Source organism: Hippichthys cyanospilos, chromosome 2 (assembly GCF_059441005.1).
Source record: "Hippichthys cyanospilos isolate Australia breed blue-spotted pipefish chromosome 2, RoL_Hcya_1.0, whole genome shotgun sequence".
Classification (NCBI taxonomy): Eukaryota; Metazoa; Chordata; class Actinopteri; order Syngnathiformes; family Syngnathidae; genus Hippichthys; species Hippichthys cyanospilos.
The window spans coordinates 21,538,017-21,564,936 of record NC_142370.1 but is presented as its reverse complement, the minus strand read 5'-3'; the positions used below and the strand labels follow the sequence as shown (position 1 = coordinate 21,564,936).

At 40.5% G+C, this 26,920-nt stretch overlaps 2 protein-coding genes and 1 long non-coding RNA gene across 7 annotated transcripts; 2 read left to right on the top strand and 1 right to left on the bottom strand.

Moving 5' to 3' along the window:
* The first annotated feature begins 1,100 nt into the window (after positions 1-1,100).
* c1ql2 (complement C1q like 2) lies at positions 1,101-6,559 on the top strand. 5 transcript variants are annotated; one of them, XM_088408617.1, is made up of 5 exons: positions 1,101-1,991; positions 2,430-2,569; positions 2,685-2,730; positions 3,912-3,944; positions 4,967-6,554. In XM_088408617.1, the coding sequence occupies exons 1-5, from the start codon at positions 1,395-1,397 to the stop codon at positions 4,982-4,984; spliced, it is 834 nt and encodes a 277-aa protein (XP_088264743.1). In that variant the 5' UTR covers positions 1,101-1,394; the 3' UTR covers positions 4,985-6,554. The 5 variants fall into 5 exon arrangements, with proteins under 5 accessions (XP_088264743.1, XP_088264741.1, XP_088264746.1 ...); XM_088408615.1 differs by having other exon boundaries at positions 3,912-6,559; XM_088408620.1 differs by lacking the exon at positions 2,685-2,730 and having other exon boundaries at positions 1,102-1,991; positions 4,967-6,553.
* Positions 6,560-6,904: 345 nt separating this feature from the next.
* On the bottom strand, positions 6,905-13,827 carry LOC148427845 (uncharacterized). Its single transcript, XR_015864828.1, has 4 exons — positions 13,733-13,827; positions 13,547-13,651; positions 8,569-8,661; positions 6,905-8,471 (listed from the first exon to the last, which is right to left on the bottom strand). It is a non-coding gene; the product is annotated as an uncharacterized LOC148427845 (long non-coding RNA).
* Positions 13,828-19,720: 5,893 nt separating this feature from the next.
* Positions 19,721-23,066, top strand: en1b (engrailed homeobox 1b). Its single transcript, XM_088407890.1, has 2 exons — positions 19,721-21,383; positions 22,490-23,066. The coding sequence occupies exons 1-2, from the start codon at positions 20,855-20,857 to the stop codon at positions 22,807-22,809; spliced, it is 849 nt and encodes a 282-aa protein (XP_088264016.1). The 5' UTR covers positions 19,721-20,854; the 3' UTR covers positions 22,810-23,066.
* The last annotated feature ends 3,854 nt before the right edge of the window (positions 23,067-26,920 follow it).

The following is a 26,920-nucleotide window of genomic DNA, read 5'->3' as shown; positions in this document are numbered from 1 at the left end:
GAGTGATGTCTGTCACCCTGTGGTTAAAAATGATACCAGGCTACATCATTTAAAGAACAACCGGAAAGCAACAGATAGTTAGAGCCACAAATGATTTGAATGACTTTCATTCATGCATTTCTCATTTGTTTATAGGTGCTCTTTAGGTATACAGGGGCTTGTTGTCACATGTTTAAGTTGTTACGTTGCAATTATTTTCTCCCCCAGACTACCAAATGAAAAAGTGGAATACGTAACTGTTTTTCCTGAATATGAACAGGGGTTATCTCATGACTGTAAGGAGAATAGCACATTGTGAGCTGATTGAACCCCAATTCACAGTTTTTCATCGCCCAAAGTAAAAAATAAATAAATAGATGAAAAACCACCAACCATGTATTTTAAAACAAGCATCGATCAGATGCAAATTCTCTGCAGTTATTTATCATATATTAGCCATTGTGCTGGTTTTCGCTACTTTGAAATTACAGCTTGCGTGAGTAAACATGGTAGCTTGAGACTAACATGTCTCAGTCATTTTGGGGTACATTGTGACATGGGATTTCACGCCTATGCAGAAACTGGCCCAATGAAAAATCCATGCTAGGTAAATCAGCTTAGCTATGCCCAATTCACCCTTTGAGCATGGGTGGCCAAGTCAGGTCCTCAAGAGCCACCATCCAGCCTCTTTTCGAGGTTTCCCTTCAACCAACGCACCTGATGCAAATGATTAGCTCAGCAGCATGCTACGCAGAATCCAGATAAAGATCCTGATCACTTGAATCAGGTGTTATTTGTCGAAATCTGATCAATGGCCATGTTCAATTTATATTTAAAGCTGAATTCTAAACACTTTCTTTGGCTGACTTGAATTCACTGTTCATTTCCAAATTAAAAAAAAAAGAACAGAAAAAGAAGCAATAATTTTGTCTTTTTCAAAAAGTCTGAAAAATGCACAAAATAAATACTGAAGAACTTGGTCTTTTGTTTGGTACACATTTTCTTATTATATGGGGTGTCCATACTCAATTCCCCCAAAATATAAAAGCGTAACAAAAAGCCCCAGCCTCCCTAAGCCGTGCTCTTGTTTTAATTTGAAGGGCAAGTTAGTTTTGTTTTTCCGGTCTCATCTTTGACACCTCTCACAGTTGGGCGCAGCTGGGCTGGGCGCATCTGTCAGCGCGCAGCCCTCCGTCCAGACTCGTCAAAGGCGCTGTCACCGTCCCTGCCCACTGAAAGGCGTTGGACCGTGTGATGCGAGCTCAACTAACTTGATCATTCTTTGTCTTTGTGAAAGTATTGCACCCTTTTTCACCATTACACCCCAGCAAGGCTCCGCGGATTTTCTGTCTCCCCTTGGTCTCCGAACCTCGCGGAGGAAGTGGTCACTGTTGGCCGTGGTCACCGTTGCCGCGATGATTCTGTTGGCTCTGGCCATTGCGGTGCCGTTTCTCCTCCTGCGTACCTCGGAGACCTCCGCTCAGTACTACGAGATGATGGGAACCTGTCGGATGGTTTGCGACCCTTACAGCGCCAAACCCGGGGCGGCCGCCGTTGGAGAGGAAACCCAGACCGCAAACGGCATCACGCCACTGCCACCGATCGCGCAAGGTAGGCGCGGGCAACCGGGGCGACCGGGAAAACCGGGACTCAGGGGCCCACCTGGAGAGCCGGGACCCCCGGGACCCAGGGGTCCGCCGGGGGAGCGCGGCGGCAGCAAACTCGCCTTCCCAGCTTTAACCGCGGCGGCGGGAGAGCACGGCGAAACCGACGGTGCGAACTCTACAAACAGCGGAAACCGGGTCGCCTTTTATGTCGGGCTGAAGAACCCCCACGAGGGATACGAGGTGCTTAAGTTTGACGACGTGGTTACAAACTTGGGGAACGTATACGATTCGAGCACCGGCAAGTTCACCTGCCATGTGTCCGGGATCTACTATTTCACTTATCATGTGTTAATGCGAGGAGGTGACGGAACTAGCATGTGGGCCGACCTGTGTAAAAATGGACAGGTAAGTTCTTTGCAAACGGTCTGATTAGTGCACGCGGTAGCAAATGAAAAATTCACTCCGCTCAGCCAAAGCGCGCACTTTTACGCACGAAAGCCTAGCGGCAGACATCAACACCAGATTCACATATTCAAAACCTCGAGCCTGTGTGCATGTTCCTGTTTGCCGCTGACGCTAATGATCAGTTGTTGCGTAAGCATGATGTGCATTGGCGGATGTTGCTAAGGTGGGAGAAGGCAGGTCACTCTCCAAATGTTTTGTAAGCCAAAACAACACATTGAAAGCTTATATGTGTGTGTATATATATATATATATATATATATATATATATATATATATATATATATATATATATATATATATATATATATATGTATATATGTATGTATGTATGTATGCACACACACTGGTTCAATTCAAATACTGTCTTCTGTCTCAAAGGTCCGAGCCAGTGCCATAGCTCAGGATGCTGACCAAAACTATGACTACGCCAGCAACAGTGCCGTGCTGCACTTGGACTCAGGAGACGAAGTGTATGTGAAACTGGACGGCGGCAAAGCTCACGGAGGCAACAATAACAAGTACAGCACCTTCTCTGGCTTCATCCTATATCCTGACTAGGTCAAATTGTCAGCAGATGTTATTTTCATAGAAGTGTATGGTTATAATGTGTTTTTGTGTCCTTCAAAACACAAGCTGCATTTGTTCATGTCAATTGATGGGCAGCTTCCTCAGTGCAGAGGTGAATACAATATTCTACTTAAATGCTCTGGTGGTTTAACAACACGTGATATTCGTCATAAGTCAAACATCAGTCGGATAAGCTTGATCAGTCTTGCTCTTTACACCTAGTCAAATGCAGCAATATTTTGATCTGACAATAGCCCAAAACAAGCTTTCTAAATGCATCTGTCGATTTGAAACACCGCCAAAATAAATTCCTCACAAATTGACCAGGTCACCTTCAAGAACAGTCACATAACACACAGTACCCCATGAACATCTGCACACACACACACACACACACACACACACACACACACACACACACACACACACAAAATAAACATATTCTTGCTATCATGGTTCCTAGTAAGAATTCAAAATACTCAGCACATCTCTTCAGGTTTTGCATTGTCTTATGCACTATGAATTAACACAATTACTCATTGTGTTTTTAAACAGCCATGACCCGAATGAGTCTTATGTTAGCTTTTACAATGCCGAGTCAATCTTGTCACATGTAAACCTAAAAATGTGAAATGAAAATATCTCTGGTGGGGCTTATTGTGTGTGTTTCCGCTCCAAATTTACGCCCAGCATCAATATCCAAATTGAGACTGAAACTGACCCAGCGGCAGGTACACACACACACACACACACACACACACACACACACACACACACACACGCAAACACACACATGTCCATTGTTGTCTTATCATTCAAATTGCCAATGGGGAGCCAGACCCATCTGATAATACACAGCGGTGTCAGCCAAGGACAGAAGCAGAGGAACAGAAACCGTCAGCCTTTACAACAAAAAGGCCAAAAAACGGGAAAAATTGTTTCATTTTGTGTGTGTGTGTGTGTGTGTGTGTGGGGAGGGGGGGGCTGTCGTTATCTGTTTGCTTTTTGGTAATCAAAATGCTTGTGCTGTGTTTGATGAAAGGTCTAATAAAGCATCCAGTCATTTACTGTATCAATAAATATTAACACAAATAAATGTGTGTATGGTTTAAAGGCTTTTCCCTTCTGCCGAGTACATATGTATCTGAGTTTATGTATGGGCCTTATGTTGACTGTCGCATGACCCAAATCGGGTTGGGCGGCTTGCTGCATGCACATGTGATTACAGCATTAACTATGGGCTGATGAAATAATGCTTTGAACCCAAAATTCCTGATTTTTTGTTTTCTTTAGTGCAGTCATCTGGACATCAGTCAACATGTAAAGGTATGTCATTTACAAACGATGTGATGTAAGCAAACAGGAACAGAGATTAATGTGAGATAATTGTAGTCTTGAGTTACTTTTGCATACACGCATACATCAGCTTGTGTGGTCCGGTCTCAGTGAAAATATCAATGGCATTTTTGTCTGCCAGCCCAGCCCTGCCATTGAAAATAGATGCAAACTAATGTCACGGCAGTGATCTGGATATAGGTGTGTAATTCGTTTTCACCTTTCTCTCTGTTTCAATGAAAATTCTCCCCACCCTGGAAAACTAATTGTACAGTCTCCACTGTGAAATGGATTGGTTAAAATAAACTGCAAAAGTATTTGGTAAGCTGACGTTGGTTACATTAACCAACAGATTGGTCATATTTTGACCAATCGAGTTGGTTTTGGGATTATCGATTTAATTGGCAAGACACAACAACCAATGAAATTAGTTTCTAACTGGTTACATTACATTTATTATTTTATGTAGTCAGAGAAATGTGACACGGTAGCCTACTGCTTAGCATGTCTGCCTCTCAATACAGCAAAGCAGAGATTGGGTACTGGTTTCCTCCCATATAGCAGCCTGCATAGTTGGTAAAATGATAAGTCAATTGGTAACCTTTGATTGTCCTTTGTGGGAGTGGCAGGAAATTAACCAGTATCTTGGTCAAAATGCCCATATTGTATCAGTTGGCCCTATCACCATTATATATTGTTTGAAAACACTATCATTCTAGAGTGGTTAATTTTCACCCATGGGTTGGTGGAAATACCCATTTTTTGCGGTAAATTTGATCAATCAATTTTTAAAGTGTCTTAAAAAAAAAGATCCGTATGAAATGCTAATAATGTGTGAGTTTTAGTGAGGAATTTACTATTACCTTTTTTATCCAGTGCCCTCACAATGAAACCATGACAATGTGAATCAGGAAGTGACCAGAAAACGTGGCTTAAAATATTACTGCAAATCATTGATGGTATTCAGTTCAGTACTCATCCAATGTATTTTTTTTTTCTTTTTACCTAAATAGAAAAGGACATACTATTGACAGTCACTGATGATGCTGTCATGCCTGTGGAATCCACAGGCAATGCTCCCAGAATGCATTTTAATCCCCCATCAGAATTTTGTATTCTTCCAGGATGCTTTGTTTGTGTATTGCGTTGCAGTGTAGCCTGGAGACTTTAGTAAGACAATGCAAAGTGCGTCCTGCACTGCTGCTCACATGTTCCAAGTTCCCTGACTGTCCTTTGCTCCACAATAGCTAGCGGGTGTTTTGAGTCAGCAAGCCTCCGTTCATTTTTAAAGGTTATACTGAGGACAAAAGAGCAATTTTGCAGCGAAAATATTTCTGCCAGGCACTGCCCAAATACAATGTGATATAATACCATGTTACCGAGTAATAATCAAACCTACTTTTATGCACATTGGATAATTTGAAAGTATTATTACCTTAAAAGTTTTTTTTAATTTCAGTATTAGCGGGTGCCTGGAGTAATAAACTCTGGGATGAGGCATGCAAGTTCTCTGATTGACAATAAAAGACACACAAAAATAGATACTCTCTGCACATGTACACAAAACCATTTATTCTCAGGTATCACAGTGATTGGAAGCTGGTGACTGCCACCTCCTGTGCTTCACCTTTCATTTGCTTGTATTGAGACCGCAAGCACTGCAACCGACTCATTAAAATGATGTCTGTTTTGTGTGCATTTGATGCTTTTTTTCTTGTTCATCTTCCTCTTCAAACTATCCCCTTGAGAACACACACACCAAACACCTGTTTACACACCACTCACGTCATCAAATCATGAAAAACAAAAATTAGGGTGTCGGCTTTTATAAATGTCAATTAAGAATTTGGCCAACATCGCTGCACTTGCCCGCATGAAAATCTATCCTACAAGGATTTGAAAATCGGCTGAGGGAATAAGCGCTACTGTCCAATCGGAAACGCCTGTCAATTATTTCATTAATCTGAAAGGAAGGCTACGCATGTAAGAATAAAGCTGTGTCGAAATTCAGACAGGGAATCCATTAAGGGCATAGGTCGAGTCCTCCTGTGCCGGTATTTTACATGTTTTCTGGTTCTCTCCCCAGTCCCCAACAAAACGGATTCAAATGACTAGCTCATTCGCAGGCTCTCAGGATCGTGAAAATGATCCTGATCATTTGCATCAGGTGTACTTACGAAATAACGCTCGGAAACATGCAGGATACTAGCCCTCATGGACTGGAGTTTGACACCTGTGATTTAGAATAAAGGCTACTACAGTAATCCCTCACGACTTCACACTTCCGCTATCAAGCTCTTGGTGCATCATGGACTTTTTTGGGCCGGGAAGAAGAGGAAAAAGTCTATATTGGGGAGAGACGTGCTGTAAAGGTTTCTTGCATGCCAGCCAGATGAGTTAACTATAAATGCATTTGCCACGGGCACTTCTCGGACGTCGGACTACCACAGTACACATATTACTTAAATCGAAAATTATTAAGTCTTATACAGTAACTGTACTGTTACGTCTTCCCATCTCTTTGGCTGTAGTCTCACAAAGAGCTGCGGTTATATTAGTGGTGCCCAGGAGTCTAAATAAAGGGAAGCCGGTATCTGACCAAGCATGATAATAGTCAGAGTTTACATCTGAATTTGCAATTTATTACAGAAGAAATCTTGGTAAGAGAGTTACAATGCTCCGGTGCAGCGCTGCAGGTTAGGCTGACACAAAGGAAGGGAAGGAGAAAGCAGTGCTGCACCAGAGCATGGTAACTCTCTTACCAAGATTTCTTTTGTAATAAATTGCAAATTCAGATGTAAACTCTGATTGTTATCATGTTTGATCAGCTATAGGTTTCACTTTAACTAGAGTTTTTGGCGAACATATTATAACCGTGGCTCTCCGTGAGACTACAGCCAAAGGAATGGGAACGGGAAGGAGCAACAGCACAATTACTGTATCAGGTTTAATATGTGTACTGCAGTAATATTTGTCTTAAATATCTAAATTATAAATACTTTCCACATTTAAAAAAATTCAGGTCCCACATACACATGAAAATTCCGCCGAGGGGGTATGCTACTTCACAGTTTTTCACTTATCACAGGGCGGTTCCGGAAAAACCGAGGGATTACTGTATTTAATGGGATATGCTATATACAGTTTATGTTCATTCAATTAAAACAATTCCAAAATAGTGTTTTATCATTTTATTTATATCATGTCAGTTACTCTTTGAGAAGTGCAGATCAACCCTAAACATTTGGGTGATGAACTGTTTTAAGATGAGACCATACAGAATCGTGGAGGAGCTGCTCAATTAGGATGACAAGTGGAGTGTCCTACATAGACGTAGGCGTCACAAGCAGCGTAAGTCACTGGCTGTCAAACCAATGCTCTCATAAGATCCAGACAGTAATACATCAGTGACACAGAGGAAAGGTTTCAGCGGACAGGCTTGGCGATATAACATCAGATATGAACGGCAAAAGTGCCATATGTTACCAAACGTTTTCTCGTGTGCAAAATAGGCATCATTAGTTGTGTTCCGGTGTGGGTACTAGATGCTATGAGATTGCAAGATTGGTCTGTGCACCTCCTCATGATGTCACACTAATCAAACAATTCTGTAACATATTTCTTTGCTGCTGTTTATTGTCCCCTGGCTGTTGCATTTGTATATTCGGAGTTGAGAAAGAATAAAAAAAAATAAAAACGCTTTGCTGCCTCATTGACGAGGCGGTTCCCACACACCATGTTTGTTTATGCGCTGACATTTCCTGACAGCTGTTGCTACAAGATGTGATTCAGTTGCATTGAATATGTGAAATATTTAATAAACTTGCAAATGTTTTCACCCCAAATAGATGTTAACCACAAATTTATTCCCAAAGCCGCAAAACGCTCCTGCTTCCATCATCTTTGGTATGTGCAATGTTTTGCAAAACAAAAACCCAACAACAATGCCTCTTTAACTTAATGCATTCTTTTGAACTTTTAGCTACTCAGAACATACTGTGACACTGCAAGAGGTGCGCCAGGGCAGACGGAGTTCACAAAGGTAAGGTTTTAACAAAACAGTTTTATTTAGTCAAACAAAGTCCAAAAGTATATTAATAAATGGAGGTCAAAAGGAAATATTCGAAATAATGTCTGTTATAGGAATTCAAAAATACTCTCCTCACAAAGTAGAAAAATAAAATAAAATCCATCAAAACTGGGGATCAGAAGGCAAAGATCGAATTAAAGTCTGTCCTCTGGATTCAAAAGTACTCACCCAGAGTTCAAATAAAATTGATAAAATAAAAAGTAATCAGAAACACCAAAGTTCTTCAGTCTTGCGTGCCACTTGTCCCTTTGGCTCATAAGTCCTCTCTCTTTCCACTAAGCCAGGCCTGCTTTCGTCAGGTGGCTTAAGCAGCTACACCTGTTGATGTCATGATGCATGTTGGGTGATGCAGTTTCTGGAACGTCAGCCATTTTGTGGCGTGGCACTGGCTTTTGAAAGGAAATGTAGAGTCCCTCTACAACACGTCCCTTTGTGATGCCACAAGACATATGAAAAATTGGATAATTAAATACTCTTTTGATACAGTATGTACGTCTGATACTCAAGCTACAGCTGCTTGCTTACTTTTAAACTGCTTGCAGCAGAGATGAGTGCATGCGGTGCTCACAATTCTGATCAATTGATGAAGGGAGATCTGGAACCTTCTTTCATCTATACCTGCTTCAAACAAGGTGCATGGGAAGAGTTTGGTTATCATATTATTGTCAGTATTCTATGTAAACGTTTTCGGTTGTATTTTTCTTAATGTTTTTGGTATGTTCTGTAAAGTGCTTTGTTACAATCGTAGCTGTTGTGAAAAAATAATTACACTTTGAATTGTACAAGAACCAGGCGGTGACACACATAGATAAAGAAACAAATTCCAGAAAAATATGATGAATCTTTGACACGAACAACAGTCGCGCACGCCACCAAAATACTCTGATACAATCTTGCAACCTGCAAACATCTGGTACTCACGCAGGGTCACAGAGCTCAGCAAAGCCTTATTATGTACAGGTGAATAGTCCAAAGTGCCCTAACCCTTCCCCTGACAGTAACCTGGAGAGGAGAGCGTAATACAACCTGTGCCTGCTTCTCAATAATAATGGGATGTGTTCGTTTCCCTGAACAGAACAAGTGGTATGGAAAATTAATAATAAGAACATGATAAGAATCTCACAGCGAACACGCACTGCCACTGGTTTAGCCTCTGAAATGTATGCTCATTATTTTTTTGAGAATGAATTGTGATTCAGCCAAAGAGTGACTCACTCAGTCTTGTCAGTCTATACTTTAGAAATCACATCTCGGTCTGAGCCTAATCGGCCAAACGAGGAGAGCATGCAACGGTGGTACAAAAAGCATTGGACGATAGGCTCAACAAAGAAAATATAATTTGTTGTTCAAATATCCAAAGGTATTTTGTTATCCTTACATTAAGAAAGCAGTAAATGTAGGTAGTTGATTCCACCAAGCACAGTTTATTTTACTCATGTACAATTTTAGGTAGCAATGCATGTTCGACTCCTTCACCTTCCATAGTGTAGTACCTCAAGAGGAGCTCTTGTCTAATCTACTCAAGAAGATACAGATACAGGTGATACCTGCAATCCCTGTAGCTTCGAAGTGGCTAAATGTCAGTTTCCTCTTGATATAATCCTGACATTCAAATAGAAAAAAAGATGAAACCTGGACTTTTGCATCTTTCAACATAAATTTTTCTGAGGCCATTACATTTCTTTGACTGATGTTGACCACACCCAAGCAGATGATTTGCAGGTTGACAGAAGAATGGTGCAGCTCTCAAAAAGCGTCTGTCATTCTACGAGAACTTATGGGGGGTAAAAGGGGCCTACTCTCAGATAAATCTCTCTCTTTCTCCCTCTCTCTCTCTCTCTCTCTCAAAGGAACACACACACACACACGAACGCACACACACACACACACCCACACACCCACACACACAATCTTCTGAAAGGTCTTTAGCTTCTTTATTTTTGGTTGTTCCATTCATTTACTTATTTCAGACAGCTTAGAGGGGGCTTTTAGTGACAGTTAATGTGACGTCTGATGAGGAAAAACTATATGATGATGACCATTTTTTTTAAAGGTTGAGATTGAGTAGAAGTTTTGGTGGCATTATTTTGTCTTTTTTAGACATTTAGGGATGTTAAAGTTATTACCATAATTTTCAAACCATAAGGTGTGCAAAAGTATAAGCCACACCAACAAAAAATGATCAGAAAATCTATTTTTGTCATGTATTGGCCACACCAGACGCGGACTGTATGTGTGTTTGAATGTTTTTCCTACAACGCTTCACTGGACACAACTTCATGTCTGTGCACGAACCTCTCGTGCAGATGGGCTTGTTAGTGAAAAATAGACCATTCTGGCTTGACTGTCCCTTTAAAAGGCTAATAGTAGTACTATCTTGAAGCTCTCTCACACTTAAAATAAAAACATCTTCATGTAATTTAAGTGAGCCCCTCCAAATGAGAAATATCTCCATTTACATGTTAATAAATGGATCTTTTTGTCCAAGAAATTCTTCATTTATTTCCATCTCCAGTGACTTGGACATTAGTCTTCTCATGACACGCAGTCTGTCACATTGGAACATTAGGCAGAAAAGGTTACAGATAAGTCTTCAACTGCAGCAGGGAACATTTTATTGTAACAAAGCCAATAAGAACTATGTCTTTAATATCTCCTCTGGCTGGCAGCTGCTGACAGACCAGGGATGCCTGATGAGAGAGTCACTGTCCTGAGAGAGTTGACTGAAAGGTTAGGGTCGCCCTGGGCAACCACGGTGATGAGATCAGGCACACACACACGCACACGCACGCACACACACACACACACACACACACACACACACACACACACACACACACACACACACACACACTTCGTAAGGGAATTTTGTAAGGGAAGGTCAAATCAAAATTTTCATTACAATAAATTTTTATGTGCTCCTACTAGTCCAAAAACGGCATTCGGATTAATACTGCACTTGTGTAATATGAATTGAGCAGCAAAACCCACGTTTTTATTATACAGTATGCCAGATGATGACCATTTTGCCACTCGCATACAACTGAAAATGACATCTGTCGAAATAAGTTAACTCAAAGTTAACTTTGTCAAACTGATGTTAATGGTTGCGTTAAAAAAGGCACTGTGCTCAAAAATTGTTATTGTGTACTCACGCCCAAATGGCGGCAATATTTGTGCATTCATGAAGAACTAAACAATATGCTCGATGTAATAGTTCATTCACTGCACTAATTAATGTTCTGATTAATCAATTGAGTTGAGCATGCCACCAATTACAGTTGTACTCCATGTATGTTGCACAGAAATACCAAAAAAATAGAATGAAAAATGTCAGAAACTGTATCAGGACATTTGCAAATAGTATCACCCAAATGCCATTGCAAGCATGGGCCCCAGCAGACAAGCCTTCTCAAAACGATGCAGAAGAAATTACCTTAGGGTCGCTCACATTTTCCTGTATGTTTCTCCTTGTCAGAAGAAACCGCAAACAGTCTTGGTCAGTCACTTTCATAATAATTGACCAAATTGTCATCACATAATTGATTCTACATATCATCGTTGTGTCTGGATTAGAACTAGTTACTAAGCACCCTGTGTACTAGTTTCAATAGGAGTCAGCTAAGTTTCCACATTGATTGAATTCACCATTAATTAAACGGGAACATTTATATTCCCCTTAAGCTTCAACAAACTTCTCAGCAAGATGCAATAAGACGAGGGAGGTAATCTGTCGCTGACGTCTCATTAGGACTCTAAAAAGGTTCCCCCAAATCTTAATTATTTATCTGCATTAATATCAGTTTCATTATTGATGATGGGTTAGGGTGTGTGCGCCCATGTGAAGGCCAAAGATCAGGCCTTAGCTTCCCTGCTGATTAATGGATGAGCATGAGGAGCCCTTCATGTATTATTACTGGAGAGAGCCTAGACCTTGAAGAGGGCCTGGCAGACAGAGAGGCTGAAAACTCTCTGAATAATAATTAAGATTTAGCATGAAAACTTGTCCCCCAAGGTGGGATGGTGCAGAGTTGCCAACACATCTGCCTCACAGTTCTGAGATTGGAGTTTTGGCTCCAGGCCTCTTGTGAGGAGTTTGCATGTTCTTCTCATGCAAGAGATGTCTTTTTTTTTTTTTTTTTTCCTGAGTAAGCTACTCCAGTTTTCACAAACACTCCAAAAACGTGTGAAAATGTGCATGAACGGTTGTTTGAATGTATCAGCAATTATCTTGTGACTCTGCTCCTAAAAGCCAAAGTCAGCTGGGATGTGTGCCAACACACCAATGACCCCATTGAGGATACGAGAGGTGCTATTGAAGATGTATCAACTCGTCCTATGTGGATTGACGGCACTTCAGTATTCAAGGGAATCAAAACAAAATAGTTGATGAAATTCGTCTAGCATTTGCAATCTCAAATGAGCCTCAATTAACATATGTCACACTTCCAAATTATGAAAAAGTATAAGTAATTTCGTTCATCAGTTTCCAGTCTTTCCACAATGTTGCCCAGTATAACGGAGTTTGTTTATACTCAGGTCTGAATTTATAGTCTATACATTAAGTATTTGAGAGACACTTTAAATGCGACACATTGGTCAGAGTGGTTTCTTCAAAAACCAACGACAATATGAGCATTCTTTTTTGAAGTCTTCTTGCAGCCAGCGCTGTATTAAGTCTGGCCAACTTGCCTGGCAGGCACCATCTTGCAGCCCAGTCTACAGGACGCATGCGATGAAACAGTAAGCATGCCTTATTGTCAGTACCGCTCATAAAACGGACAGTCACTAATACGTATTTAGTTCTGGGGAAAAAATAAAAACATTCATTTTGAAAACCCACAAGAAATGTAAACAACATGCAAATAAATCTGTTCGATTGCATTGCCAGTTTTTAAATATATAATTGTAGGTCTAGCAATCATTAATAATATTACATCGGGTGCTGTATTCTGTCAGGAAGCTGCCATGTTTTGCTGCCATCTTTTAGGTACGAAAAGCTGAAGGAAGAAAACTTTGTAAGGTATTCAAATTGAGCTTTCAGCAGAAGTACTCACTATTTAGACGTTGTATATTCAATGAATAAGCGATTGCTCAACCTCAACCTTGCTTTAATAGATTTCAAGTGAATATCGTCTTACGGTTGATGTCATATTCCAAAACAGTCACTAACGAACCAACCACCAGGTACAACATGCTTTCACTAATCTGTTGTTTTTGTTATTGTGTGTAGCGCGCGCTCGCTATGGGCCGCTAAGATGTCACTGGCGATGTGAGGATGTGCTCGCCAAGTTCTTTGGAGTAGAGCCGATTAGAGTAGCGTAGAGTTGAAAAGAGCAAGGTTGACACCGTAAGTGGAAACATGGCTTTACTTATATTTGCTGTGTTCGGTGAAAATATCTGTTCATGCATCACAGGTAGAATGGATGCTTTTATTGACTTGCATTAATTATTTTTCTTACTGACAACGAGAGTAAAATCAGGGATGATAAATTTACAATACCTGCAATTGGGTGGCAGTCAGTTGAGAGTGCCCCCCCCCAGCCTATTACCCGATGACAACTGGAATAGGTACCAGCGAGCCAGCGACCCTTATAAGGATAAGGGGCTATAGGAAATGGATGGATAAATGAAAAGGTAAGAGTTGTCATTTGTTGTCCACTTATTGCGAGGACACAGCTTCTTTTACCGTAGGGTCCCTCTCTTGGGGTGAAAGGGAATCTGAGGAGCTTCATGCATTTGCACCTTCATTTGTCATACAACAGCTCCGCGTGTGTTTTCCGCAGATTTTATTTTTGTAATTCAAAGACGAAAGACACAGGAAAGAAAATGGTGCCATAAAAAAATATCATGTGACCATTTTCAGCCAATCAACGTCCGTAGCAGCCAGAGGCCGTAAGACCTTAAAATTGTCCAGACTCGTTTTCCGTCGCTGATCGCATCAGTTGGACACTGACATCTACTGGACAAATACAGTATTGCAAAAGAAAGATTTCTCTTCCCCCCTTGACGATGTACAGTACAGTATCTAGAACTACGGTGGCCCTGAAGTGCAAAAGAAAAAACAAAATCCGAAACAAAATTAAAAAAAAATAAAAAAAATATTTCCAATAGACGAAACAAAACAAAGTAAGAAAAACGCAATTAAAAAACAAAACGCAAAAAAAGAAAAGAAAAAACTTTTTACAAAAATCGAAACGCACGCAACATTTTCACAAACGCACGCAACATTTCGAGAAACACTATTATCTAAAGACCAAACCGGAAGTGGTAGGGGCGGGAGGGAATAGTGGATTCACGACTGATTGGACGAGGAGGGGCAACCTGAATGGACGTAAATTGACTAATATTGGAGCAGGATTTTGTTTCACGAGACGTAATAATTTCCTTAAAAAAAGAGCGTCAACACTGATTCTAACGCGGGCGCTTTCCGTTTTTTAAATAATTTATTTGGTTACATTTTGGGGATTTATCTTAAATGCTTTTTAATCATTTATACCCTCAAAATGAATCACTGGCTCCCCCTTGTTGAGTTGGGATGAATACTCCTAAATATCTACAAACATCAATGAAGTACCCCCAATTACGCTACAACTGCTGGTTTTGTAATAAATTCCTTTGCCTAATTTTAAGGATTTTTTTTAAATGCATATTGACGATAATTTAAATCAGAATTTGATGTCTGATTTGATCAAAAATAGCATGGTATTGTGCGAGAATGTATCATATAAATTTTTTATAGATAATAAAAACAGTTTTATTTTCAAACAAAATATATAATACAGCATTTGTTACAGTAGCATTTGCCATGCTAAATTAAAATAAATGTTAATAAAGTCAAAACAAAACTTCATTGGGCAAAACGTTTTATAAATGCACAACGATATTACAAAAGTAACTATAAATGCGAAACAAAATGATTAATTTTGTAAAATATAGCTCAATTGTAGCTCATCTCAAATCAAATTCAGCTACTATGTGTATGAAATAATAGCATTGTGTGTTTTGTCATGTCTGCTCTGTCTCACACACTCTCTCAAAAAAACTTACTGATTTTGAAAGATTTGGACGATTTTAAATGATCATTACTTTCAAAATTGTGATATATTGCCAATACAAAATATCTGCTCATGTCTAGGTTTCTACATAAAAAGCGCTCATTTTGACACAGCTTCACAGCGACACAAAAGCCAAGAATTTAGCATGAAGCCTGAAAATCGCAAGGCACTTCAAGAGCTAGAAGATACATAGACATATTGACTTAGATTAATCTTCATGTAAACGTTAGAAATTTTAAGGGAAGTAGGACCTTGTAAACAAAAAACGGCAACATCCAGAATATTGAAACCTACAGATATAAAGCAACAGTGAAATATGAAAAAAAAATAAACGAGGGTCTTGACAGTATAGAATATATTGAATTATGCAAGATGATTCGGAAGACGTTGCATGAAGAGCTTAGAATGCTCAATATATGTCAGACACTTGCGGTATCAAGAAGCAAAATATGCTTAGGTATGCCGTAGAAAAAAAGATGTTCAAATAAAAGATGGAACTGCTATGAAACTAGTCTATGTCAACTTTTAAGGCAAACTAAAAATTTCTACGACGGCATGTACAGCGATAAAGAATGACAGTGTAGTCTTAAAAGTCAAGCTGATGTGGTTCCATAAATTTTCACAGAAGAGTTTGAGCATGCAATCAAATCTCTGAAGCAAGATGAAGCCTGTGGTCAAGATCAGCTCTCTGCTAAAATGCTTAAAGCTGGTGGCAAAGAGCTTAACGGCGTGCAAGTTAAAACTTCAGTCTTTGTTTGGAACTTCAAAAAGTGCCGCCTTCATGGAAAAAAAAACACCAAAATGACTTTATTCCATGAATCTGGAGCCATTACAGATTTGGAGAACTCCCCTCCGATCAGCTTACTGACAATTATATAGGTAGTTTTTGCTAAATGTATAGATCAGCGAATCCGACACAAGCTCAATGCATGGCAGCCGAAGGAACAAGCTGTATTACGATGCAGGTACAGTACAATGGATCACATACAAACGGTACAGCAAATGATTGAATGCCACAATGAATAATAGCTGCCTCTGTGCCTTCCATTTATTGACTATAAAAAGGCTTTTGGCTCTGTCAGTACTGCGTTGATTTTAGGCACGCTTGAAAACCAAGGAGTCAATCACGCTCACATTAACATACTGCGAACGATATATAGCGACGCTGTGGCATTGATAAATATTGGCAATGAAGAATTTCACGTAAGTTGGAAAAAGGGGTAAGGCAATGCGACACGTTTTCTCCAAAAGTGTTTGCAGCCTGCTTGGAAGGAATCTTCACAAAACTCATTTGGGACATGGACGGATTTAGAGTCAATGGGGCTTATTGCAGATCATATTCTTGATTTCTCCCATGATAGCGACTGTAAGAGCCTTTGTCCTATACAGTGCTCTTGAGGATTGACTGACACACCTTTCCTGTTTCAGAATGTACTGCACACCGACAAATGACCCTTTTACAGCTGCACTGTTTGAGTTGATTTATTTGCACCAGAACTTAATGTCATCGGTACCAGCGTATCAGAAAACATAAATCATCAGTGAATACAGTCGAGACAAACACATTTCCGACACCGTGTTGCACCTTTTTCATTCCTGCGGTCAAAACCGTTTGCCCTTCTGGGTCAATCCTCCCTTACCCTACTCATGAACCTAGGGCTTTTATAAGCCACGGCACTACCCCAAGATAACATGTGAGATTGTGCCTTTGGCCCTAACAGCGATAAACTACAATGCCCCTTTAATAAATTAGACGATATAAAACAAAGGTCAGGTCTCTGCAAGTCTTATTCAACCGGTTTGCGACTGAAGAAGTTATCAAACTAGGAAACAAAAAACTCCAAACTGTTGACAGCTCTATACACCTTCGTCAAAAGGTGACGATGGACAAAGGTACAAAAACAAAGACAAATGACGCATCAAACGTCCTTGGAGCTCATTTAGAAGGCTAAACTTTTTTTTTTTAAGTGGCTTTCCTATGCTGTGCAGTATTTGTAACATTTTACAGATCACTATCTTCCATGTCATTCTTAACAGTATTTTAGCTAAAGGATGGTACACTTTTGGTAGGGTGATAACTAAGTGGTTGTGCCATGCCAGATTGTGTTATGTGGTCACCATCTGAGTGAAATTTCAGCTTCCTAGTATCTTCTTTCAATGCTTTTCCTTTGATGTGACATGCCTTTGATGTAAAGCTCAAATGATTTAAAAAAAACAACATTAAATACTGCACAAGGGTTAAAGCAAAACGTGTTTGAGCAGCGTACTCTTCCTGTTCTCACTTGTGGCTGTGAAACATGGACCACAACCTCTTAAAAAACATATGCGACAAGAAGAAATACAGTTGGATGGATATATTGATGAAAGAAATCAACGAATATTATGGAATTATGATTCATAGCGTCATATGCAGAACGCACCCCAAAACAGTCTAAATGCATTTTACACTTCTGACACTAGATGTCAGAAGAGGTCTTGAAATTTCTTACGCTTCTCTTTAAATTCCCACGTTAAAACCAGTTTGGGTCTTCCAGAATTAAAGGACACGTGGGCTTCCAAAATACTTGAAAATGAACATTTCACTTGATTGATCGAATATTTTCTGTAACATAGTCATCACAAGTAGTTTCTACTGTATCTATCACAGGCTTGATTCGATCGTCTTACAGATTCATGGCACAATTTATTTTATTAGATGATTTTTTTGGTGTTTACAATACACGAGCCCTAATCACAGCAACTGGGTTGGAGGTAAGGGTTGCAAATTCGAATGATAGCTTTCTCTCAGGAGAAGAAGCTACCTGTTTAACTGGCTTTTACTGCTGACCAAGAGGACAAACTTACTCATGTATGATGTAACTGTGTAAGGAAATGAATCTTATTCTAATCACGCGCAAGAGCTATTGTACGGCATTCAATCAGTGCTATGTTATAAAATATGAAAAATAAAATACAAAATATTAACTTTTCTCTGCTCATTCTTTTGGAAAAAAAAGTTTGTGAAGTCCGGCACCCACTGCTTTTTTCTTCTACCGTGCTAAAAATATGACAAGTTTGCGTCTAAAGTTAAGAGAGACAGCAATGAAACGGTCAATAACATACTTTTAAATTTGTTTTCGACTATTTTATTCGAGTTTTAAATCGGTCATTAGGGGAGCGGTAAGAGAAAATATGCATTTTTTGGAGGTACTCCAGACTTTGGCATTAAAAAAACCCAAGCGTTCTTTTCTCTTACTATTGATCTCAAGTGAAATTTAAAATTTGATGGGTGGAATGTAAAATGTGTTCTATACCTGAAATGTTCCCAAATGTACTTTTTGGTCACAGATTTAAATCCCTTTCGTCCTTAAACATTTAAATTCAATAAAACAAGCAAACGTCATAATTGCTCCATGTACAAATTCTTGTTTTCGCCACTAGGTGTCAGCACAAACCGGCATTGACACACCTCCACCTTATTCACGCGATGATAGGTTTGCCCATCTGATGGCTAGAAACATTTAATATCTGGTGATGTGGTTTTCGTGTAATTGTTTCTACAGACAGGCGAGATTAAATGTGATATATAAAGAAATTTCCTTGTGAAAGTGAGACAAAAACTATGTTTTGAGACAGTGAAAGCTGCAGTTGCTTATGAACGGCGGTGTCACAACATCAGCTCTCTAGCCTATTTTTTGGAAATCTGTTTCAGTTACACATTTTAAGGCGCGGATGCATTTCAATGGGGACAGCTGTTATTCTGGTTCGAAGATTAAATACATCTGATTTAACTTTTCTCCAGCTATATAGAAATACTGCATTGGCACTGGGCGATTGATTATATTTTACATGAAGACGATTCGTGTCTTTTCAAGGTGAATTGATAAATCAGTGAATTAATGTGAGACGAAGAAAAGTAAAGCATTTTAGCGTTGGGAAACGGCATTTTTTGTTCCAGAACGATTTGCGCAAAAATTGAAGGTTAAAGTTTTATCCTTTTTGATAGTTAACACTTCATAGGGTGGTGTGTTGGACAACCGCGTGTTATAAAGAAAAGAGCGTAATTGTTCATTAGAAACAACACCGTGCATTTTCGTTCTTTCACAAAGACAGTTGCGTGTCTTCCCCCTCCCTGTGTGTGTGGGGGGCGGATGTGTGTGTGCGTGTGTAGTATATAGGCTACTCAATAAAAGCGAGGCTGAAGTCCGTCCGTGCATTTATCATCCTATTACGGCGACAAATCTGACTCCCAATACATGAGCGCTAAAATGAATTACCAACGTGAAGCCGTCAATAAAGTCATTTCTGTAAATGGTGTCTCTGAGGGCCCCGGCTATTATTCAACCAGCTTTATCAGCACCTTGGAAATGACGTGGCTTGTAACGCGGGCCCCTGCTTCACTTTGATTAAGGGCCCTGCCAGGGCTCGGTGACAGCGCTTTTCACTGGGCTTTTATTCAACCCTTTGCCGGTGATGAACACCGGCCCGATCGGGCGGAATGAAGACTAATTAAAAGCAATAAATTATCTTTTGCAGGCCCTCTCATCCCGCGCCTCTTTGCGGCACAAGATAAGAGCAGACTGAGCGCTCATTTGCGCACAAAAGATGCTGCGGCTAAACAGCATACTGATACTGTCCTAATTGGAATTTAATTAAGTAGCCACGGCTTCCGACTCCGGCCTGTGGGATAAAGATTTCATTGCGTTAAACATCAACACGTCCGCGCTTTCATGCTATTATGATTATTAATAATGTTATTATTCCAAATCGCCAATTAGTGCGTGAAAGCAACTTTTTCTTCGGACACGTTGAGGGCCACTATTGAAGCGACACGATTGCGGTTCAGAGCTTCTCTGCGTGTAAACATTAGGCTGCAGGGCCCTCGCTTTTTGATAAAAGTTGTAACTCAGATTCTGTACTATAATATTTTTAAAAGCTGCTTGAGGTGTGGAGGGATAAAACCCAAGCTTTGCTTGCTCCTTGTGAATACATAATCATGATTTGGAACAATCGTGCTACGAATATTTGGAAAACGGGATCCTGCAATGTTCTAATATAGGTTTATATATGTAATGAATGTAGGCCACAGGCTATTTACTTTTGTATTTAATTTTTTGTCATTTCAAATGTCGTTTTCCTTCGCCTGCTGTCTATTCGCTTGGGGGCGGCGGGAAAAAAACGGAATGATTTGTAAAGTAATTGCCTTACATGACCACAATGGAAATGTTGTCTGGTGGCATGCAGACCAGGTGTTGAGTCGGGTTGTTGCCTGGGTTGTTTTTGTTTTTGCTGCGTATGTGGCGCCCGGAGTCGCATGAATGCGTGCGCGGGGTTTGCAGGCAGGCGCGCGTCCGCGCCGCACTCTGATTGGACGAGAGGCCTTGTGACAGGGACGGTCTCGCCCAGCTATTGGCGGGCCGCACGCGCGTACTTGCCCTCGCGCTGCGGCTCGGTTGTAAGAGGCAGACCGGAACCGGAGAAGGACGACAAGGCTTTGGGGAGAGTCCACACATATTATCAGCCTGCCGTGGGCCGAGGCAGTTAGTGTTTAGCTTAGGCGCTCGCTATGCCATCTCTTGGAAAGTTACTTAAGTGAAGGCATGTTGTCGTTGCGGCTCATGCTTTAAACTTATTCGATTGGCTTTGCTCGGGCCCAGGGAGGTTTCATTTTTACATGCGGCGCGACTAAAAATTGGACAACAAAGGGACGGGCGAGCAACAAGTGGAGTGTGTCGCGGTGAGGCCGACATTTGTCATCGCGAGTCGTCACAGCCATGGAAGAGCAAAAGGAGCCCGCCGGTGGCCGGGACTCCACCGAGGACGAGAGCGTGCGGTCGCTGTCACCGAACCTGCCATCTCCTCCCATGATCCTCCCGCACCAGGCAGCCCAGCAGGCGCACAGAACCACCAACTTTTTTATCGACAACATCCTGCGGCCGGACTTCGGCTGCAAAAAGGAGCCCGGCTACCGCGAGCGGAACCAGACCGCGGGGAGAGAAAACGTCAACCCGCTGGCGGCCAGGCCGCACGCCGGCAGCCTTTGCTTGGACTCCAACTGCAGCAGCGATAGCGCCTCGTCGTCGCCTTCGTCGTCGTCGTCTTCGTCGTCGCCCTCTTCCAAGCAGAACTCGGCTAAACAAGTCGAAGTGGCGAGCAACGGCGGCGGCAGATTTGCAGACAGCCCCTCCGCCATCGTGGTCGTGAACGGCGGCAACGGAGCGTCCCTGCCAGCCGCCAAGGACCAGCCCATGCTGTGGCCAGCCTGGGTGTACTGCACGCGCTACTCGGACCGGCCCTCATCTGGTAAGGCGATAAAAGCACCCCCCGGCGGTTATGCGTGACTTTATTCTGGGACGTTTTGTTTATCGCTGTGCTGCCCGCATGCGCTTTGGAAAATAAAAATCAGTGCCCGCCGGTTGACGCGCAGCTAAATCTGTGACCTCGTTTATGCCATTTACTCCAAGTATATCGTGTTCAAGTCAAAATTTGATATTCTAGGACGCGTCCTTTCAAATCGATGCTCATTATTCTCGGTTAAGCATTTGGTCAACGGTCAGATGTCGCGAAATCATTTTTTAATGCTTTCTTGCACCGATTCACTCAAAAGTAAAACAACTTGTGTGCAGCGTAAATAAATTCATGTAGTATGCGCAATAAGACACTGATCTTTATCATTTTTTTGAATGATTTTAAAAAAATACAATAAATAGACAATTATTGTATACTCGAGCAACGTAATCTCGGTGCAGCAAAAATGCATTTTGAAAAGGATTTTTTAAAATAGTTTTAATTGTTTTCGTTGAATACGTGAAGCTGTGGCTATTATTTAAAAAATATCAAACAAAAATGCGTTTTTAAAACATGCATTTAATATGGTGTCTGCAATGTTTCCCTGTAATAATAATAATAATAATAATAATAATAATAATAATAATAAACAGTTAAAGGACTTGTGTTCATCATTTACTGTGCTTTACATTTCACTCACACCGCTTGCGTTAGTATCGGTATGTTGTGTTTTAATTGTTATTTATTTTTTCATTTTGGTTTGTTCAGCATTCTCTACCGCGGGCTATTATCTCAAAGCAAATTTGTAAGTGTGACTGTCATTTACTGTTTCATTAGGTGCAAGCAATTGAGTGCAATCGCATTTTTAATTGCGGGATGGCGTAGCTTGCTTGCTCCTTCAACATTGAAATCTTTCAGCTGTCATATGGGTTATCATCGCTCTTTTTATTTTTGCGTTTGAATTGAACAAGCATGCGGGAGCGCCCTCAGGACAAGGTACAGTTCTGAGCTTGGTGCCTTTACGCGCGTTACTTTGACTCTATATAATTGCGCTCATTTTGGGCTCCCTCAGATGACGCCTGGATATTTACGTGTTCGTGCCATTGTTGTTTCCACACCAGGGCCGAGGACACGCAAACTGAAGAAGAAGAAGAGCAGCAAGGAGGACAAGCGGCCCAGGACGGCGTTCACCGCCGAGCAGCTGCAGAGACTGAAAGCCGAATTCCAGGCCAACCGCTACATCACGGAGCAGCGAAGACAGTCGCTGGCCCAGGAACTCAATTTAAACGAGTCCCAGATCAAAATCTGGTTCCAGAACAAGCGGGCCAAGATCAAAAAGGCCACGGGCTACAAGAACGGCCTGGCTCTGCAACTCATGGCCCAGGGACTGTACAACCACTCCACTACCACCGTGCAGGACGAGAAGGAGGACAGCGAGTAGACGCGCGCTCGCCCGCACGCATCACGACTATATGGACATCGTTGCTATATTCAAAGTTTATATAGCCGCTGCAGTTATCATGTGGTATACGAGTATATTTAATTAACCCCGACAACCCCGCCCCTCCGTGGTCCCCCACCTCTCATCCCGTGGTTGTTTTGAAGATGCATAATGTGCCCCTCCATGGTTCCTTCACACATCGCAGACTCAGAAAAGCCAAAGATTTTCATATGTTCAACATGTATGGATTTAAAATGTAAAATTAAAAAGAAAGAGAGAGAGACGCGAGCTCGCTGGATTTTTTTTCCGATTTCTTTGGAGTTCACGCGGCTCCGGGCGTTGATGTGGTCTGGCTGCATGTTTGCGAAGAAAGCCAAAATAATGCGGAAGACTGTTATTCCTTGTGCGCGCCGCGCTGGTTTTCAATCCTGCTGCAAAATTAGAAGGGAGACCAATGTGACGGAACCAATTAGAGGAGCGCGAGGTTGCCAGCATCCTCGCCAAAATTAAGTCCATTTAAACACACACATATGCACACATGCTTAATAAAACAGTGTGAACACACACAAAAGCTATACATACATGTTTGTTCTTATAGCGCTTCCACAATAGCCATAACATAGCGCTTTAATGTCTTATAATGCTTCCAAATTATTATTACAAGATACATTACCTTGACTTTTATTTATTTCTCCCAACAAATCGCACAAGCAAGGTACACAAGAAATACAGGATACGATTTTAATATGCGCAACGTGCGTACAAGCATTTCCTTCATTGATGAAGAACCAAACAATCGTGTGTGTGTGCGTGTGTGTGTGTGTGTGTGTGTGTGTATTTTACAAAATCTCAGGTTCAAATTTTAATCAAATTTGACCTCCATTCAGTATTTTAACCGCTTATCCTTAATTGTCAAAATATACGCCTTTTTTAAACATCATGTACGTCAACTCTTTGCGCGATTTTTGAAACACAAAATGAAGCTTAACACTCTGAAAATGGTTTGTTGAATTTATTCAATATCGTTTCGTCAAAAAAATCGTCGAGAATAAAATAATCTGGATCAACATAAATTTTAAGTGGACCGATAATAATGTGGACTGCATACTTTTAGGTAATGTAAATGTCCCCTGAAAAATGGGGAGAGATGCTTTTCTGCGTTTAAGCTCATGACACAATTCAATTGAGTAAATGCAATTCAACATTTTTTTTCAGTTTTAAACAAACAAACAAACACACACACAAATAAATATTAAAAAGAAGAAGATGCAACGTGTTAAAAAACGCAAACTTTGAAAGACACAATTTATTCGCTTTTTGTTTTTAACAATTGAAAAGAAGATAAAGGGCGATATAAAGCATCTGATTAATTTGAACGAACTCGCTATTGGAATGTGCACCATACACAAACGATTGTAGCCATGATGTGATGTAATTAAGAGCTAACAAGCCTGCAGAAGTGTGCGGCAAGGAGAGCCATACACTTCACGGCCCTCCGCTTTTTCGGCGCCTTTAATTATTTCAAGCAGCTAGTGTTGCTCTCAGCCTATAGCAGCAATTTAATAAGCCCGCGTTCTGTGTTTCTAATTGATTTCAGTAATGACAAACAGGGACTTGCTGCATGCTAGTTTCTACACGGGTTACTCAACTGCTTTTGAAATATAATTGATATTTCATTTCAGACTTCTCAGTTTTTCAATCGCTTATTTGCTCCAGTGGGCTTTGTGCCTGTAATTCAGTAGGCCTATTATATAGGAAACAAAAGTGATTTTTTTTCCCTGTATGGAAAAGAAAACCCACACTCTACTAACGATTCAGCTTCACGCGATCAAGTATAAGACTGGTATAAAAAAAATGCACATAAAAATTACAGTACGATGATATAATCTTTGAATAACTGGCAGATACATTATTGTCGGTATGTAAAAAAAGATCGTACTGAGCATTAAAACTTATAACCTAAATATTTTAATTATTCGGCGGAGTATCAATAAAAATAATAAATTCAATAGCGCGTCACTTAAAATCTATGATCTTGTTAATGCGAAAATAATGAGGTAGTCAGTAGTATATCGCAGCAGAATTATATCGCCTGAATTGAAGAACCAATATTTTTTTTAATTTGGGAGAGGGCGCGGTCTAGGGTGACCGAAAAAAAAAGTTAAACCCCAAATTTGTGAAGCTCATTGAAAACCTTTTCGAGGGCATAAAGGTGAATATTTTAATGTCAAATTTTTCTTAAAGAAAAATGTACTAATTGATATTCATGGTCTTTCTTCTAATTCAATGTCAGCCCTCACAAAATGTCTCTGTGTATGGACTGCATTGGTGCTGTCGTCAAATGTTCATGTCACTTATTAGGAATGAATTCGGAGGTCTTTGATTAGAAAAGACACCCACGTGCACACGCACACGCACACACACGCAGCCCTTAATGTGCCTCTAAATTCAGTTTGGCCATCTGGCCTGCATGTGTGAACGGAGGTGAAAAGGCTCTTCACGGTCAGCCAAGCCCACAGCTCGAACACTATAATGATAGTCAAATTCCCTGCTGTGCATGCGGAAGAGGATCTTATGACAGTGTATTTAAAATTCATACAATTATGAAACAGCGAGAGGACCCCCTCGATCCCACCTTGTCATTTAGAGAAGCCAAGGGTTTATCTGTAAAACAAAGAAAAGCCAGGGATCGTTTGCATAGTTAGCATAGTCTGCCTCGCAGGCACAATATGGATTTAATTTATATGCAAATGAAAGCAATAAAAGGGAAAATACACACTAGAAATCTCACATGAAGAGTTTGGATTCAGAGCAGGTAGCATCAATGACACAAGTAAGCTCAGTCGACGAGGTCAATGCTTATGTTATATAACGTGTTTAACGAGCACGGAAGATTGCATGGATTTCGTAAAAGAAGCTCTACTCATGCAAAAACAAAAGAAAAAAGAAAAAAACAGTTGGAAAAAAAAATCACACTCATGGGTCTGTACATGTTTGTTTGTACCCGGAAAGCAGACACGCGCAAGTTAGTGCTCTCGCGCACGCAAACACGCACACGCACGCACGCACACACGCACGCACACACGCACACGCACACACACACACACACACACCTTTTTCAATATACCTGCATATTTGTGCACAAATCACGTTCGGTTTTACAAGCACAAACAAGGAGAAGTGTTTCATATTGGCTCCATATGACATGTTATAACATGCAAACAGCTCATATGGTGGATAACATACTTCAAAAAAGAATAAGGGACAGGGTCACACAGTAAGACTATCCTTTCTTTTACTTTTAACATCCAGAAAATGCAAACACATTGCCTATTTATTATTGGTTCCATAATAGATTTATTTTATTTATTTTAACATCATCGCACCATATATATATATATATATATATATATATATATATATATATATATATATATATATATATATATATATATATATATATATATATATATATATATATATATATATATATATATATATATATAAACAATCACATAGCCAAAGCATGGGCTGCAAAAAATAAAACATGGAATTTAAATATTTTGTTTGTGAGAATAACAAAACAGTTTGGATAAAACAACTCAATTATGGGTCAAACAAGAACAGCGCTCATATTTGGGTCAATTTGTGTTTCCGAGTTATTTTGCGAAAGACAAATCAGAAAGGGTCGTGTTGAACAAACCAACCTAAAACATTGGCTTATTAGGTATAAAACAATCAAGTGCGGACACATGAACCAAAATATTGAATCGGCCTTTAATCGACACATGTGTTATTTTTGACACAACTGTTTTTAAAGTGTATAGTATGTTAAATCCTGTATGCCTTATATGGCGTGCTGGAGCCCTATACAAGCTGTCTCTGGGCAGGATACACTCTGAACTGGTTGCCGGCCTATTGCAGTGCACACAGAAATACAGCTAAGGACAATGTAGAGTGCCCGATTTACCTACTCAGCATGTTTTCCGGAATGTAGGACGGAACCGGAGTGAGCGGAGAAAACCCACGCTGGCACGGGGAGAACATGCAAACCGCACCCTGGAAGGCCGGAACCGCAGGCGAAGCCGTGATCTCCGTGAGCTGGACGTGC

Coding starts and splice junctions, on each gene's coding strand:
- c1ql2 (XM_088408615.1), top strand. CDS start 1,395: ATGATTCTGTTGGCTCTGGCCATTGCGGTGCCGTTTCTCCTCCTGCGT. Junction 1,992..2,429: donor ACCTGTGTAAAAATGGACAG/GTAAGTTCTTTG, acceptor TCTGTCTCAAAG/GTCCGAGCCAGTGCCATAGC. Junction 2,731..3,911: donor GCAGCTTCCTCAGTGCAGAG/GTGAATACAATA, acceptor TGTTTTCTTTAG/TGCAGTCATCTGGACATCAG.
- en1b (XM_088407890.1), top strand. CDS start 20,855: ATGGAAGAGCAAAAGGAGCCCGCCGGTGGCCGGGACTCCACCGAGGAC. Junction 21,384..22,489: donor CTCGGACCGGCCCTCATCTG/GTAAGGCGATAA, acceptor TTTCCACACCAG/GGCCGAGGACACGCAAACTG.